Source organism: Mastigoproctus giganteus, chromosome 11 (genome assembly GCF_048544385.1).
Source record: "Mastigoproctus giganteus isolate SK-2022 chromosome 11, ASM4854438v1, whole genome shotgun sequence".
In the NCBI taxonomy this organism is placed as follows: domain Eukaryota; kingdom Metazoa; phylum Arthropoda; class Arachnida; order Uropygi; family Thelyphonidae; genus Mastigoproctus; species Mastigoproctus giganteus.
Genome location: NC_143585.1, coordinates 132,997,471 through 133,013,082, shown reverse-complemented (window position 1 = coordinate 133,013,082; position 15,612 = coordinate 132,997,471). Strand labels below are relative to the sequence as shown.

The following is a 15,612-nucleotide window of genomic DNA, read 5'->3' as shown; positions in this document are numbered from 1 at the left end:
ACGAGGTGGTTGCATAATTCACATGGTGCATCAGCGTCATCAATAAAGTAATGCCCCAAAGAGTATTGGAAAAAAAAGAAACTGAATTAATACCTCAAGTTCACTGATAGTTTTTTCCAAGCAGAAATTTAGTCTCCCTCTCTCTCGAAGATACGAAATAAGCAGTAACTCTATTTATATTACGCTCAGGATCACTGAAGGTCAAGAGATTTATTCGGGTCTGCACTCAGGGTTACTAGAGATTTGTAAGAATTGTCCCTTCCAGCTCAATCGTTAAGTTGTTTTCTGAAACGCACATCTCTGGAAGGTAATTAAGAACAATTTTTGCCGCACAAAGAACATATCATTAAGAACGTGTGGCAGTGAGGCAGGAGAGCCGACTGATTACTATTTTAACTTACGAGGCATTTCATTTCCGTAGAAATCTTGTCAGAGTTCTGCGTTGGTTGACTACCTCTTGAAAGAATGAAGACTTTTTTCCTGTCACTCACTAAAACTGAGAGTGGATGCTGCGTTATACATCCTGTTTTTTTTTTTTTTAACCAATCCTACTCCTAGTATTATTGAAAATATTAAGCTCAAGAAAGAAAACCACTGAAAAATCTGAGTAGCATTTGATGATGGGACGTGAGCCGCAAACAACTGATGTTGGAAAAAGGAAAAAAAATAATAAAAATTAAAATTAAAATACAATTAAGAACATTAATGAAGTATTTCAATAAATTGTCCTGCTGAGGAGTAGTTAAGCTGCCATGAGCTGAATCTGTGTTGCATTATTATTGTAGGGCAAGAAGGAAAATTCGTTAAAAGATATTTAAAATTTCCTGTAATTTTAAAATATCTGTTGCCACCAGAAGAAATATATTTTTTAATATTTTTGATTGTTCGTTTGATGCATGAGTAGACCAGAGTATTCTGATTGCATCCATAGTTAACTGCATTCTATTGTTTTATAAAACAACACGAGTTCTAGCTCTCCCCACTTCTTGGCAGGTATATAGGTACACTGCATTCACGTAAACGGTAATTCGATGTCAGTATGGATAAATCCCGAATTAACTGAATTTGAAAGAGGGATGATAGTGGGTGCCCGATGCATGGGTCACTCTATCGCGGATACTAACATCTCATCGTAGTCAGCGCTTTGGGCGGAGAAAGATGGTGGTTGAACGTAGCTGTCTGTCTCGCATTGTTTCAGCCAACCAGAGAGCGACAGTGGCACAAATCACCGCCGACTTCAACGAGGGTTGACGTCGGCCATAAACGTCTCCACCAAGACCATCAGGCGATCATTAGCCGCAATAGGTTATGGGAGCCGCCGACCCACCAGAGTCCTATTGCTAACACCACGACACAGGACGCTACGCCACAACTGGGAGAAAGAACGTCGGCACTGGACCTTGGATGATTGGAGACGGTTGTTCAGGCATGTGGACAGTCCGTAATGGTCTGGGGCGTGTTCAACCGGCACACGTTGGGACCTCTTGTACGTCTAGACACATCTCTGAATGGTCCAGGTTATGTGTCCATCCTTGCAGACCATCTGCATCTCTTCATGGTCATCGTGTACCCACAGCAAGAAAATGCGCCTGCCCACAGAGTCGTGGTGACTAGAACATGATTCAAAGGGCATTCCGCAGATTTTATCACCATGGAATGGCCTCCCATTCACGGACATGAACCCTGTGGAGCATCTGTGGGATGTTGTAGAAAGGAACGTTCGAGCTTTGGATCCTCCACCAAGGAATGCGACGAAATTATGGACAGCGGTGAAGCATGGCTGGAAATACCTGTGGAACCCTTTCGTGAACTAGTGGACTCAATGCCTCGCCGTGTAACTACCCTTATCCGAGCGAAAGGTGGATTTATCCGTTACTAGGTAGGCATCCCATGATTTCTATCCAGTCAGTGTAATTAAGAACTGAGAATTGTATTATTTAGCCACATCTCTGTTAGGAATAAAAGTTAAAGCTTCTGAATTCAAACGATCATAATCGCTATTTAAGAAATACTATTTTTGTAATTTTGTATCACAGTAGCCAACGGCTTCAGATTGGTTGTGCAGCATATTAGGGTATAACATACCACACAAGTAAATGCGCAGCGAATGAGACATCTTGAACACCTGTGTTGTATGATGGGTTGTGCATAGGTGGTTATTAGACAAGTTGTCATTTTTATGAAAGGGGACGAAGAGTCTTCCAGGAGTGAAGATTACCCACTATATTAAACTGTCACGTGGAAATTCAATACGGGAAGAATACGAAGTTAAGCTTTTTGGAGCCAACGTGCACTAGATTCCTTTGTTTCCCCCTCTAATGGCCTCGGTTACAGCTCGAAGATCGTGTAGAGACCAGCCTTGAGATGTACAACCCGTGAATAGGCAAGAATCATCCAAGGCATTGACAGCTTAACTACAAATTTGATTTCTAGCATTTGGCACGTTTTAAAGGTAAAAGTGCAACATGGACTCGTCAGCGCGCAGAAGGTTGTTTGGGCCGAAGGTCGTTTAGCTTTAGAACAAAGGCCATTGTTCCAGTGATATAAAATGGCCTGTGTCAAAAGATAGTAAATTTGGTTTACCTACAAACCTGAAGGGCGAGTTGAGAAATCGCAGATTTTCTCGCATGAATTTCTTCCTTTTGTTTGCGACGAAACTTGGAACAAGTTCGCCGCTGCGGAATTATCTTGCGTTCAGAAGGTCGCATTCATGAAGCATGGCGACAGCAGTGCAGGAAAGAAACTGCGGGATATAATTGTTGTTTACTATATGTTAATAAGAAGACCCTCGAGAATGGTTGGAGACGACTGAGGATATGGTTAGCAGAATACATCTTAAGGGGCTTAGAAACGAATTTTAAAAATGGATGGAGCAATAAATAGATCGGTAACTTCCCCTGCAAGACTTACAATCTCCCCGCATAACAGGCTTTAATCCTACACTCGCTGGAAATGTCTACCATCAGCCATAGACATGCAAGACTGGTACGAATCGGTAAATTTGTTTTCCTAGCAGGTAAGCAGAACTCCTAATAAATTATCTACTGAGTGTATACCACAAAATTTCTCTCTCTCTCACCATTCTTTTTTTTCTCACTCTCCTCTTCAAAATCCTTCAGTTTCATAGCGACCTAGTTTTTCTCGCTTTTAATATGAATTTCAATTTACAAAAGTGTCTGATATACATAGATGGTCTGTCAGATTTAAAAATTTGATAAGCTGTCGATTAGTCAGAATACAGTATTGTTTTTGTTCCGAATGGCAGTATTACACATTCCGAACAGAAGGAATATCAGACCTGTTCTGGTTCTTTCATAACTTTCCGTGGTTTTAGCATTCACTGATAGTTTGGGCGTGTGTTTCGGATGAAATGTGGAACTCATTTCAATTAAAAGCCAACACAAATACGAGCATGCTCGTAAACAAAACTTGCATTCTTGGGAATTTATGGTACACACCCTTTCGTTACAACTATTTTTGTCGCGACAGTGAATTACTGTTAAATGTTCCACTACTCTAATGGCATGGCCTTTAAGCCCAACTGAGTCATTTCGGAATGAGTTGCACAGTTAAGATAATTGTAGTAACTGATGCATCAAATAAAAACCTTCACTATTTCTGACTTGATGTATCTGACTTGATGTATCAGGTTATAAATATTAAGTCATGTTTCAAAAACCATGTTTTTTTTTTTACAAATCTATGGCTGAAAACAAAATGAGGCCATCCTTAATATCAGGGATTTAATTGAATTTTGGCAACCAAACTCTGGCATATTCTAGCTCCCCTTTATATCAGAGATGTTGCTGAGAATATATTGCAGTAAAAAAGGAAGCAATGGATTTGGAAATCTAACTAAAAATTCTCTGTTATTTGTTCGCCTGATATCAAGTTGCGTTTTCTATTACGTTGAGAATCTATAAAAGTCTTCATACGTACATCGCATTGCACCGATCCGTGAGGGATCAATTCAATGCGATGTACATATGAAGAACAACTTAGTAGGCGTTTACTGCAAAGTCTGATAACTTGGCGCTTAAGGGGAGATCTAATTGAGGTGTATAAAGCAGGATTGAGTAAAATGAATGAAGAAGAGCTGTTTTCCCTGATTGGCGAGTCACAAACCCAAGATAAAACCTCAAGGAATAAGAGAATATTGGATCTCGTGAAGTTCACCAGTGGTTGGTTGAACATTGGAATAAGTTGCCTCCCAATGTGGTGGAAGCAGTAAGTCTCACTAAGTTTAAAGAAAAATTGGATGATTGTTTTGTGGAAATGGGAATATTATGAATATTCTTTATCATTATTATTAGACTTTCTGTTTATGGCCTGTTTTTTTCCACACCGCAACGGGTATTGGTACAAATTGCATACGGTTGCAAGTTGTTCCCCGTTGTTCTATATGCCGTATTTCTTTGATTTTCTGTCTTAGTTGTCGTTTTAGTAGGGTTTTAGTCGCTGATGCTCCTAAAACCCTACTAGAATGACAGTATATACGGAGCCCTACTGCTCCGTATATACTGTCTGTAGATTGAGTGTGTTTTGTGGTCGATTTTCTTTTTGCTGGACGAAAAACCCAATCTTTAAGGGTATATCCGTACTTGCTGTTGTTGAGCAGGTGAACAGTGGATTGAATGCTAGACAGAACCATAGTGGGCTCATGGCACCTCCCTGGAAGATTCCTCTTTTGATAGGGATCGTTCTGGTTGTGATGTTCTCGACCTTGATGGTGATCTTCCACTTTTCTATATTTGCTTCTAAGAAGTATGTCAATGTCGGTTGACTTTATAGATCTTCAGTGTCTCTATCAGCCAGTTATGGTGTATCAAAGTCAAAGCCTTGCGGTAGTCGATGTAGGCAGTGTACGGGTGTCGGTGCTTCTTATGGGCTTGCTCCATAACTGCCGCATCATGGTCAATTGTGTCCTTGCATCCTTTGATCACATAGATGATGTAGCGAAAATATCGAAAAATAAGGGCAGTGTGCGTATGGAGAAACCAAGCAAAACTAACGATGGAGATCGCTGGTCCCCGAAGAAACCGATTATTGTCTTTGAATGATATTGCAATGCTGGAGCTCCAGATTATCCACGGAAGATATACCTAAGTGCGTCCACTATTTGTATGGAAAGCACGGTATGGGTTTCATGGCAGAGCTGCTGCTAACAAGCTGTACATCAGGCCAATAAACGCTAGATATACTTTGCAGCCGTGGCTAGTTTGTCCTTCTACAGTAGCTCTATGGAACTATTTACGTTACACAGTTTTCTGCTTTAGACAGTCGAGTGTGGGTGAATAAAATGACTGGGAACATGTTTAACCATAGTGGTAGACAGTTGGGTCACAATATTTGGTCATAATTGGATCATAATAGGAACAAAGGGTTGCTCTTACCAAGAAAGGCTAAGTTCTTCAAATTGCAGCCTCGCGAGATCAGACACCAACGAGGCGATCTGATTGAGGTTTATAAGGCTTTGAATGGCTTGAGTAAGGCCAATGCTGATGGGATTCTTACTCTTGCTCAGATTACGAATCTGAGGGGTCATAAATTCAAATTGAGGAAAGGCAGTTGTAGAACAGATGTGCGGAAATTTGCCTTTAGCCAGCGGGTGGACGATTGCTGTAACAAACTTCCATCTGTCGTTGTGGAAGTTGATAGTTTAAATAAATTCAAGAAGTGGAAAAAAAAAAAAAAGTGTCTGATTTCATCATCTATTTGCTTCAAAAGTTTTTCCACTTCTTGAATTTATTTAAACTATCAACTTCCACAACGACAGATGGAAGTTTGTTACAGCAATCGACTACCCGCTGGCTAAAGGCAAATTTCCGCACATCTGTTCTACAACTGTCTTTCCTCAATTTGAATTTATGCCCCCTCAGCTTCGTAATCTGAGCAAGAGTAAGAATCCATCAGCATTGGCCTTACTGAAACCATTCAAAGCCTTATAAACCTCAACCAGATCGCCTCGTTGGTGTCTGATCTCGCGAGGCTGCAATTTGAAGAACTTAGCCTTTCTTGGTAAGAGCAACCCTTTGTTCCTATTATGATCCAATTATGACCAAATATTGAAATTTGTGTCCCCTTAATACGTTTTCAGGATGGTATCTCTTTATAACAGATATGCCGACTGATAAAAACTCGTAACTGATGAACTAAACACACAATTAACAAGTGAGTATACCATATCAATACAGATATTAAATTTATAGACAAATTTTCAATAAAGACCCATCGGATGAATTCACTAATCTTCCACAGCGTATTCTACCCAAAAGAGTATAAAGTTGAAGCGACGTATGATTACTTTCGTGGTTCGGACTAGGGTCATTGGTTGCAATCCAAAAATCATCTGTTCCGATCCGTATTCTGGCACCTTGGATAATTCTATGGTTCCGGGTCTTCCCTCCATGTTTTCCAATGGAATAATTCTACTTCCCAGGTGGCTGTTCAAATGAGCAGGAATTGTGTGATCAGCACACAGGCGGAAAATATTACTCGGACCATTCTAATACAGCTTATTGTACGGAATAGTCCTGCTATCTCGTACAGTGAGCAGTGTAAAACCAGGTTTAAGGAAAACGAAACCTTACAACTCACCCAGACTCCAAACTTGAATCCAACCGAATAAACACCTCTGGGAGGAACTGGAACTGAATTACGGCGCTGCCAATATGCCTGTTTTCCAAACTGAAGGAGAAATGGAGGAAAAACTCGTTTTTAACACATGTGCTTGCGTCTCATTATATTTTTCAAGGTGGTTTTTATTGATGAACAATGCATTGCATATAGTGGGTAATCTTTTAAATTTAACTCTCTATTTTCGAAAACTATACTTTGTTGTATATTATACAATTCAATTATTCTTAAAAACTATGAAACTTTTACTGTTGCGTGTTGCAGGTCGACGTACAAGCAAACTGAGTTCCCCATCCAATGGAACGACACTTATCTCCGACACTCACACCGATAATAATTGGGAATCTTCAGTATTACATCGCGAAGTGGAGACGTTACAAACAGAACTTGGAAAAGCTCGAAACACCATTCTTGAGTTGAAGGAAAGGGAACAGCTGCTAAAAGACAGGTAAGTCGTTGTTTTATTTATAATTTTTAAAAAGTAGTAGTATTTTCCACATTTGAAACGAAATATTGCCAGTAACATACTTACCATCCCTCATAATGATCCTAAAAAAGACATCATCCCACACCTCACATCCAGAAGTACCAGTAGTTGCTTGTTTGTTTGTTGTTGTAGCGTTTCAGGACCATAAGCCCATATTGCTCCATATGTACTGTACGGAAGTGGCGTGTGTTCTGAGGTCGAGATTCTTGGCGAAAAATCGAGTTTTCGGAGAAAAAAACCGTGCTAACCTCGCCTGAGACCGACTAACTTGGCCACGTTCTGAAAAAGGCCCATTCCTCCGTCGTCGACGGGACTCGAACTCAGGTCTTTTCCACTCGGTGTGAAGGAGGCCAATAATCCTACCAACTGTGCTAGTTCATTTAGTACGTGTTGTAAAATAAAGAAGTAATAATAAAGTGTCTTTTTTGGCTCCAAATCATAAAAAATTTAAAAACTAATTTTTTTAAACAATTCCCAAGAAATTAATATTTAAAAATCAGTTTTAAAAATACACAGATATGGGTAACTTTTATGTTCGTTGAATCAACTTCTGGAAATGGAAAAGACCGTGATCATTAATTAGGGCGTGGGTTAAGTGTAGTGTAAAATTGGCTGTTAATGGATTTCTCTATTATTTCGGAATGGAATTGAGAATTAAGAAGAATAAAAATTAATCTAATTAAATATCTTTTTTTCTTTCTTGAGATAAATCCGCGGTGAGGAATTTCTCTTCACAAACTTTGTGTAGATATACCAATGCGCCTCTCCACAGATGATATCACAAACTTTGTGTAGAGAAATTTCTCACCCTGGATTTATCTAGGAAACCCAAAATACAAAATTAATATGCGATTTGATGTTAATATAATGTGAAGAAACAGTTCGTTTTTTTGTTTATTTCAGATTAGATATTAAATGATTAATGAAGCGAAATTTAAGCGTGTTTGCTCCTTAAGTGGTTTGAAAGTATATTTATTTGTTATGAGTTGTATACCATTGTGGATAGTTTCCATCTGAACTGGGCACACTCAGAGCTCTAATTTCTTTCTTAGACTCGCAGAACAAGCGCAGAAAATGCTGGAGAGGGGAGTTCGATTCGAAAACGTATCCCTTGGAGAAAAACGTCCAACAGCTCTAGTCCGTCGCTATGGTAACCTCTACGCTCAGGCTCGAGTTGACACCCTGGACGCTCTCGACGGTCTTCCTCAGTTAAAAGATGCGGACGAGTTGAAGTCCAAACTGCTTTTTTCAGTTGTTGTGGTAAGTTATTTTAATTTTTATCAGTCTGGCAGTACGTCTTTACAACAGCGTGAGCTCAAGCAGCATCCCTTCTGCAACTTTTCAGTTTAATTAAATGAATCTCACAGTTTTAAGCTATGGACACCGGCTTCTGGGAAACTGCATTCAGATTATTGTAAAATATTCCGAAACAAGTTAGCGCTGATCTCAGACAAGTAATGCTAGTTTAATAGAACTTGCCCTGCTCCTTGCTTTCACAAATCTCTGATCTTTTGACAGAAGCGTAGAATTCACTGAACAGTAAAATAGTACGGCAATCTGCGGTCTATTGAAGCCATCAGTTCATTTTCCTTTACGCTATTAACGAGTTTATCGAGGTTTAACTCGGTTTATCGTAATTGAAGGAATTAAATGCTCACTACGTGCATTAGAGCAAACATTTTGATCCTGTATTAATGCAGTATCACCTAAATATTCAAAGACCCCGCTCGTCTTTGTTGAACACGATGATATTTCAGCAAGTTCATTAACTGGTCAACCTAAAATAACCGATCTCGTCTATTGATAATATCAAAACTGAATGATTGGGTAGCTTATTTGAACAATGCAATCTTCCTGAAGCAATGGCAAGAATCATTATTATTCTGTACCAATATGTGACATATGAATCCCGGCTGGTAAATTCATTCTTTGTTTTTAATGAACCTCACATAAACAACAACAGCATCTACTTCTACAGGGTACATTTCCTTTTTTCAGGTTGTTAGAATAATTTCAGAAGCAACTAAGACCATGAAATATTACATGTTTATAAACTGCACATAATTTCTGGAAGGTTTGCCTGTTTTGGGGATGAAAAACTCGAGTGAGCGAGAGGTAAAAAATGAAGTCCGTGCCCAAGACAGGCACCCACTAATTACGTGAAAAAAAATTAGAAGTCCCTCCAATCTAGTACGATTCGAATCCAGGCCGTTTTCATACGATGTCGAATAACGGTGATGATAGCCACATGGCTAACTGCGAGGGCATGCATCGATTGTGGAGGTTGACATTATTTCTTATCCCTTCTGAAACATTTCGAAGAGAAATTTCCTCCAGGTTTGCAGTTAAATATCAAGACTAGAATGAAAACAGATCTTCGAAAGAAACTTGTATTTTGCAACTCGGTTTCAATGGATTTCAATCACTTGCAGACTAATGCGTTCTTCTGACACTGTTTTATGGTCACTTCAGTTTCTAAAATGATATTTATTTTCACGTAGGCCACAAGCTGCCTCCAGAAGGATGGCTAGACAACTTCTTTGACATTTGCCTTATTCACCTGGAAGCAGCGAAAATGCGTTTTGAATGCACCATGTGATGCTGTCGTTCCGCTCAGAGAACATAAATTTTAGGTTCTGTAAATTCATTTTTCTTGCACGCAGTTCTGAACAGAATTCTTTATTTGTTTAGAGAATTATTTCGTCTTATTCGTATGCTTTATGGCTCTATTTCTCAGAATTATAATGTTTCAAGAGTACTTTTGAAATTGTCGTTGTTGCATCAGTTTTGAATTGCTAATCAGAACTCCATCCGATCCATTAAAACACCCGCTAATGCTAACTCAACACTGTTGAACTTCGTCCATAAATCATACAGAGTGTAGTAAAATTGGGGCCACGCTCGTATATTGTTAGAGAACCCTAATTTTGTATCTTCCACCGATTTCAAAGAAAGACTTTTTTAAAAAAAAAATTACTATAATGAAAGGTCACAGATTTTGGCTTTTAATACCTGGTCATCCCCCAACTAGCCTAATATATCATATACAGCAATATATATTATTTACACTGAGTGACCAATTTATTCGGAGCACCTAATAAAGGGGACAGCGTTCGTCCCAAAGCCATATAAAACTGGTGGGCAGTACGTAGTGTGCTCTTTGTGTAAAATTCACTGCGAGAATGGGTAGACAAAAAGATTTAAGTTACTCTTTGAACGTGATAGTACACTGAAAAGACAGAATTCATGGGGGGATACCTGGTTCCTGGGAAACACGACTCTGTCACTCTTCCTTCTCGTTATTGGATGAACCTACCGCTTCGCAGGTACATAGATACACTGCATTCACGTAGGCGGTAATTCGATGTCAGTATGGATAAACGTCGTGAGTTAACCGACTTTGAAAGAGGGATAATAATGGATGCCCGATGCATGAGTCACTCTATCGTGGAGGTTGTACAGAAATTGCCCTATCGGGAATAGGGCAACTTCTGTACAACCTCCACAATGGTGTATCGGGAATACGCCATTTCCAGAATAACATCTCATCGTGGACACCAGTGTGAACGAGAAAGGTGGTGGATGAACTTGGCCATCGACGTCTGTCTCCATTGTTTCAGCCAACTGGAGAGCGTCAATGGCACAAATCACCGGCGACTTCAACGAGGGAGGTGCCAAAGACGTCTCCATCAGGACCATCAGGCGATCATTAGCCGCAATACGTTATGGGAGCCGCCGACCTACCAGAGTCCCATTGCTAACACCATAACACAGGACTCTACGCCTCAATTGGGCGAAAGAACATCGGCACTGAACCTTGGATGGTTGGAGACGGATCTCCTGGTCCGATGGGTCCCGTTTCCAGTATTTCAAGCGGACGGGAGGGTGCGTATCTGACGGAAACCGCACGAAGCTATGCACCCATCATGCCAGCAAAGAACTGTTCAGGCAGGTGGACGTTCTTTAATGGTCTTGGACGATTTCAACTGCCACACGTTGGGACCTTTGGTATGTCTAGGCGCATCTCTGAACTGTTGAGCGTTCGTGTCTATTCTTGCAGACCATCTACATTCCTGCATGGTCATCGTGCACCCACTAGGCAATGGATTCTTCCAACAGGACAATGCGCCTCTCCACAGAGTCGCGGTGACTAGAACGTGGTTCGAAGAATATTCCGATGATATTACCACAATGGAATAGCTTTTCCGTTCGCCGGACATGAATTCTGAGGAACATCATTGGGATTCTGTGGAAAGGTCCGTTCGAACTTTGGATCCTCCACCCAGGAATGCGATGGAATTATGGACAGCGCTGCAGTAAGCATGGATGGAAATACCTGTGGAACGCTTTCGTAAACTAGTGGACTCAATGCCTCATCATGTAACTGCCATTATCCGGCCGAAAGGTGTGGGTCTACCCGTTACTAGGTTGGTATCCCATGATTTCTGTCTACTCAGTGTAGTCAGCGCCAAAGAAACCGGTATCAATATCTCGGGAACTGCAATCCCGTTGGGGTTTTCATGTACAATTGTGTCTGGGGTGTATTAAGATTAGTCCATTACCAAATAACATCGCATCAGACCGGGTTTCACTCTCCTCAACAAAATCAGGCTACAGTTACAGCGGACTCAGCAACACCAACGCTGAGGATTGGGAAAAGGGTTATCTGGTCTGACGAATCCTGGTTCCCACTAATGAGAGGACCACACTGCAACGAAAATAGCATGAGTACATGGATCAATCCTCTCAATAATGCAAGCTAGTGATGGCGGTGATGTCTTTGAGGGGTGTCAGGAATGGTTTAGTAGTGCACATCGTCTGTTAATATCTTAGAGAAATTGGATGCCCGGAAATTGTTTCTTTCCAGGCACATTCCTTCGTGGTTGTATTATATCTACGCAAACATTCACCTAACAGAATAACCCGCCATATCATATGGCCAGAATTGTAGACAACTAGTTCCAGAATATGAAAGTGAATTCAGTCTACGGTGGTGACTTCCTCCATCATCAGATCTCAATACGGCGGAGCACCTATGTGATGAGGTGTAACGAGCTCTTAGGAGTAGAGCAGATCCCCAACCATCCAACATGGAACAATTGAGGAAAGCAATTGAGATTGGACCAACATCCCTGTGGCACACTTTTTAAATCTCGTTGAATCTATGCCACGACCAATCGGCTCTTTTGAGAACTACGGAGTTGGGGGAGGACTTACTTGGTGGGTGTACCTAACAAAATAACCACTCAGTATATGTATAATATATGTGTAATAAATATATACATATTTATTGCAATGAACAGATAACGTATTAGGTGAATAATTCCATTCTGTCATCACTTAATCGCTCAAAAGCTGCCATGAAAGTAAACAGAAATGCCAAATGGAAAACTCCAATTTAAGTCTTGACTTCAAGCTACTGCAGTTGAATACCATTCAACGTCTACATATATCAATCTGTCGGAGGTATCACATACAGTATATTAACTATTACTTTAATACTTACAGTCTTCATAAAATGTTGATGTTATCTCTTTTCTTGTCAGCTCGCCTTCCGATCTGTACAGAATCGTCTAGCTGATATCAAAGCTAACATCAGAAGGATCTTGCAAATAACTGAAGAGGGCATTCAGTTCAGCGAGCATTCAATAAAAGAACTGGAAGCCAGCCTCAGTGCCTACCTCAGAAGTACTGTAGACATTTTCGATGTCACGAGGAATACTGATGTAAGTGTACAACTTCTTAATTTCCAATAACTTTAAAAAAGCTTTTATCCAAAAACAGGGAAAAAATTAATTAAAAGAAGATTTAGACTAAAGAAATTTTTTACACTGAAAAAAAAAAAAGGAACATAAATTAGACCCATCGAGCTGCTTTGGCGTTGTGTTACAAATAACATTTACCGTGCTTTGTGTGGGTAGCTCGTTCGCATTTTAAACTATAAATATCGTTAGTCCTTTTCAGAACCCCTTAATGCTATCACGTGAAGAGGGGAAGACAGCCTTCGAAGCTGTTTCTGTGGTGGAAGCATTTGAGCTGGAAATTTTAACGTCCTTTTGGTTTGAAGAAACTTCCACCTCAACAAGTGCGTTGCCATGGAAACCCACGGTATATCGGCTTTGTCCGAGCATGCGTTACTGATCAGAAATGCTTTTTTATAAATCTCTAGTTAGTTCATATTAAAACTGCTAATCTGTGTATTTTTCTTTTCTTTTTTTCCTAATTCATATAAACAATGTTTGTTCAATTAATCTGCCTCATTGCTGGCATTTTAACAGTCCGTTGTCCGTTAATTTGTACAAGAAAAAATCAAATATCTAGAATCTGCCATTTTAAAAACACTCTTTAACAGAGTGATGTAAACTGAATACTGATTAGCGTTGAATGTTTTTTTTTTTTTTTTTTTTTTATAATAATGATTGCTAAATGTACAGCTGCGTTCGTTGCAGAAAAAAGCGTTAGATACTAACGAGAAATATTTTATATTACCATGATTTTAGCATTCACATGAGGTGGCATTCAATGATGTTCACATTCACCACATACTCTATTTTTTGTCAGATAGCTCGTGGAACCATTTCCTCCCATTTAATCTCCCCCTGTCAATAATCTCTAAAATGTACCTAATTGGAAATACCTAGAAAATGCTACAGTTGTTTCGTTTCTGGAATAAGACCCCGGACAAAGAACAGTCCAGATCTGCTATAAACTTCCTGTTTTTTTCAGGAAAATAAAACTCAAAAACAATTCATGTAGAGATGGCTGTAGTATTATGGGATCTATTGCTGGTGTAGAAATTCCAGGAATTTCAGCAACTGTTGCCGTGAAAAAAAGAATGTGAAGGAATTGGTCATGGAACAATGTGACAAGACACAATTTTCAAAGATTTCCGAATTGGCTCTTAAGATCCGTATGACTACTGACTCTGTGGAAGACATTATGCAAAATCTCTTACACACACGTAAGGTTTCTGCCCAGTAATGGATCACCCCATGAACACATGTTTGTACACACACGACAAAAAAAAAGCATGTGAACAGGCGCATTATTACCAGATTAGTCAACTCTCTCAAATGTCTTTCGAAGAAGATGCAAGCATACACTGAGTTGCTTTGAATTGCTGTCAAAATAACTAAGACTCTGAGATCTCAGTGTATTGTATCCTATGATCAGTTTGTTTTGCGAGACGAAAAACTTTAATTTTCAGAAAGAACACCATGGAACTCTCACTAATCCGACAAATCTGTACAAAGCGAGGAAAAAGCCTAAAACACTTCTCTCCCTTCAAGATTGTTTGAAGAGAGTATTTAAGAGCAGTAATCGTTCTACAGTTCTAGTCGCGAGGAGTTTATTGCTTGTATGTACACAATGTGTAAATTTTATTTTTAATATGTTATATCGTTGCTTCTTTAGGTATGTGTTCATTAGAAAAACTGAAAAGTCGGATTCTTTAATTGAAAATAAGTGTTATGGAATAATATTTGTTTTATTACGATATTTCTCCATTTATAATATATAGATATTTATATATCTTCATTTTATTTATTTTGTTATAGGAGGTGTGCTCCCAGATCTGGGCTACACTTTACGACTATCCCTGCCTGAAGTCGTGCGAAGGACTACTTCAGTACATCAAAGATTGTGTCCGACTAGCTTGGAGTCTCTCCAACCAAAACCCACCATTCATCATCGAATACGATACTCGCATATTCCGTAGAGACATGCACGTGCGATTCCACACGTCCAGTCAGGAATGCGAACACATCAAGACGTACTTGTGGCCAACCCTCCTGGAGGGTGAAAACGGACCGTGTGTACATAAAGGAGTTGTGGTCACGTGACTTCCCTTGCAATGGATCCAGCGCGGCGAAAGTTGTTTTGATGATAACCATCAAGACGCCATTAGTCCTAACAGCACATGGAGAACGTTATTGTATGTGCGATATTTGTAAATAGACGCCAATTCCACATAATCCAAGGTCCTGTGGGTGTCATTACACAAAAGCGTTATCCACTCTACGAACCACCAAGATATGCCTTCTTGGACTCGGCCTAAAGAATCCAACTACATTCCAAGCAATAATTAGTTAACAGAACATCGCCTGTTTCCTGTGTATGTGTTGTGATGTGATGTAAAATTATTTATAAATGTTATCTGTGTTATATTTATTCTATTAAATGAGAAGCAATGAAAGACAGTCACTGTGACGCCAAGGTTACGTTTTCCATCTGTATGAAAAAGTACTCTTGAAAACGATGTCGTAGTGAGGCATTGCACTAACAAAATTCTTCTTTATTGTTAATCCACCACGGTTGCGGATACATTGAGCTAAGCGAGATATGAATGTCCTTTTAGCACAGAAGGATGATGACTATGTTCCAACTGTGTGGGTGGGGGATTTACTAATCACAATATAAAGAAAAAGTAGTATTCAGGTAGCGTTTCCTACCATTATAATTATACTTGTGCAGATCTCAGTCCAAAATTT

General features: G+C 39.7%; 1 protein-coding gene across 1 annotated transcript in view; it reads left to right on the top strand.

The window, feature by feature from the left end:
- Positions 1-15,193, top strand: part of LOC150078441 (uncharacterized) — a 107,756-nt gene extending 92,563 nt beyond the window's left edge. Inside the window, exons 4-7 of the mRNA XM_090384912.1 lie at positions 6,901-7,084; positions 8,176-8,383; positions 12,670-12,849; positions 14,680-15,193. Coding sequence (XP_090241038.1) covers positions 6,901-7,084; positions 8,176-8,383; positions 12,670-12,849; positions 14,680-14,964 — 857 coding nt within the window. The 3' untranslated portion in view covers positions 14,965-15,193. The remainder of the gene's footprint in view (positions 1-6,900; positions 7,085-8,175; positions 8,384-12,669; positions 12,850-14,679) is intronic.
- The last annotated feature ends 419 nt before the right edge of the window (positions 15,194-15,612 follow it).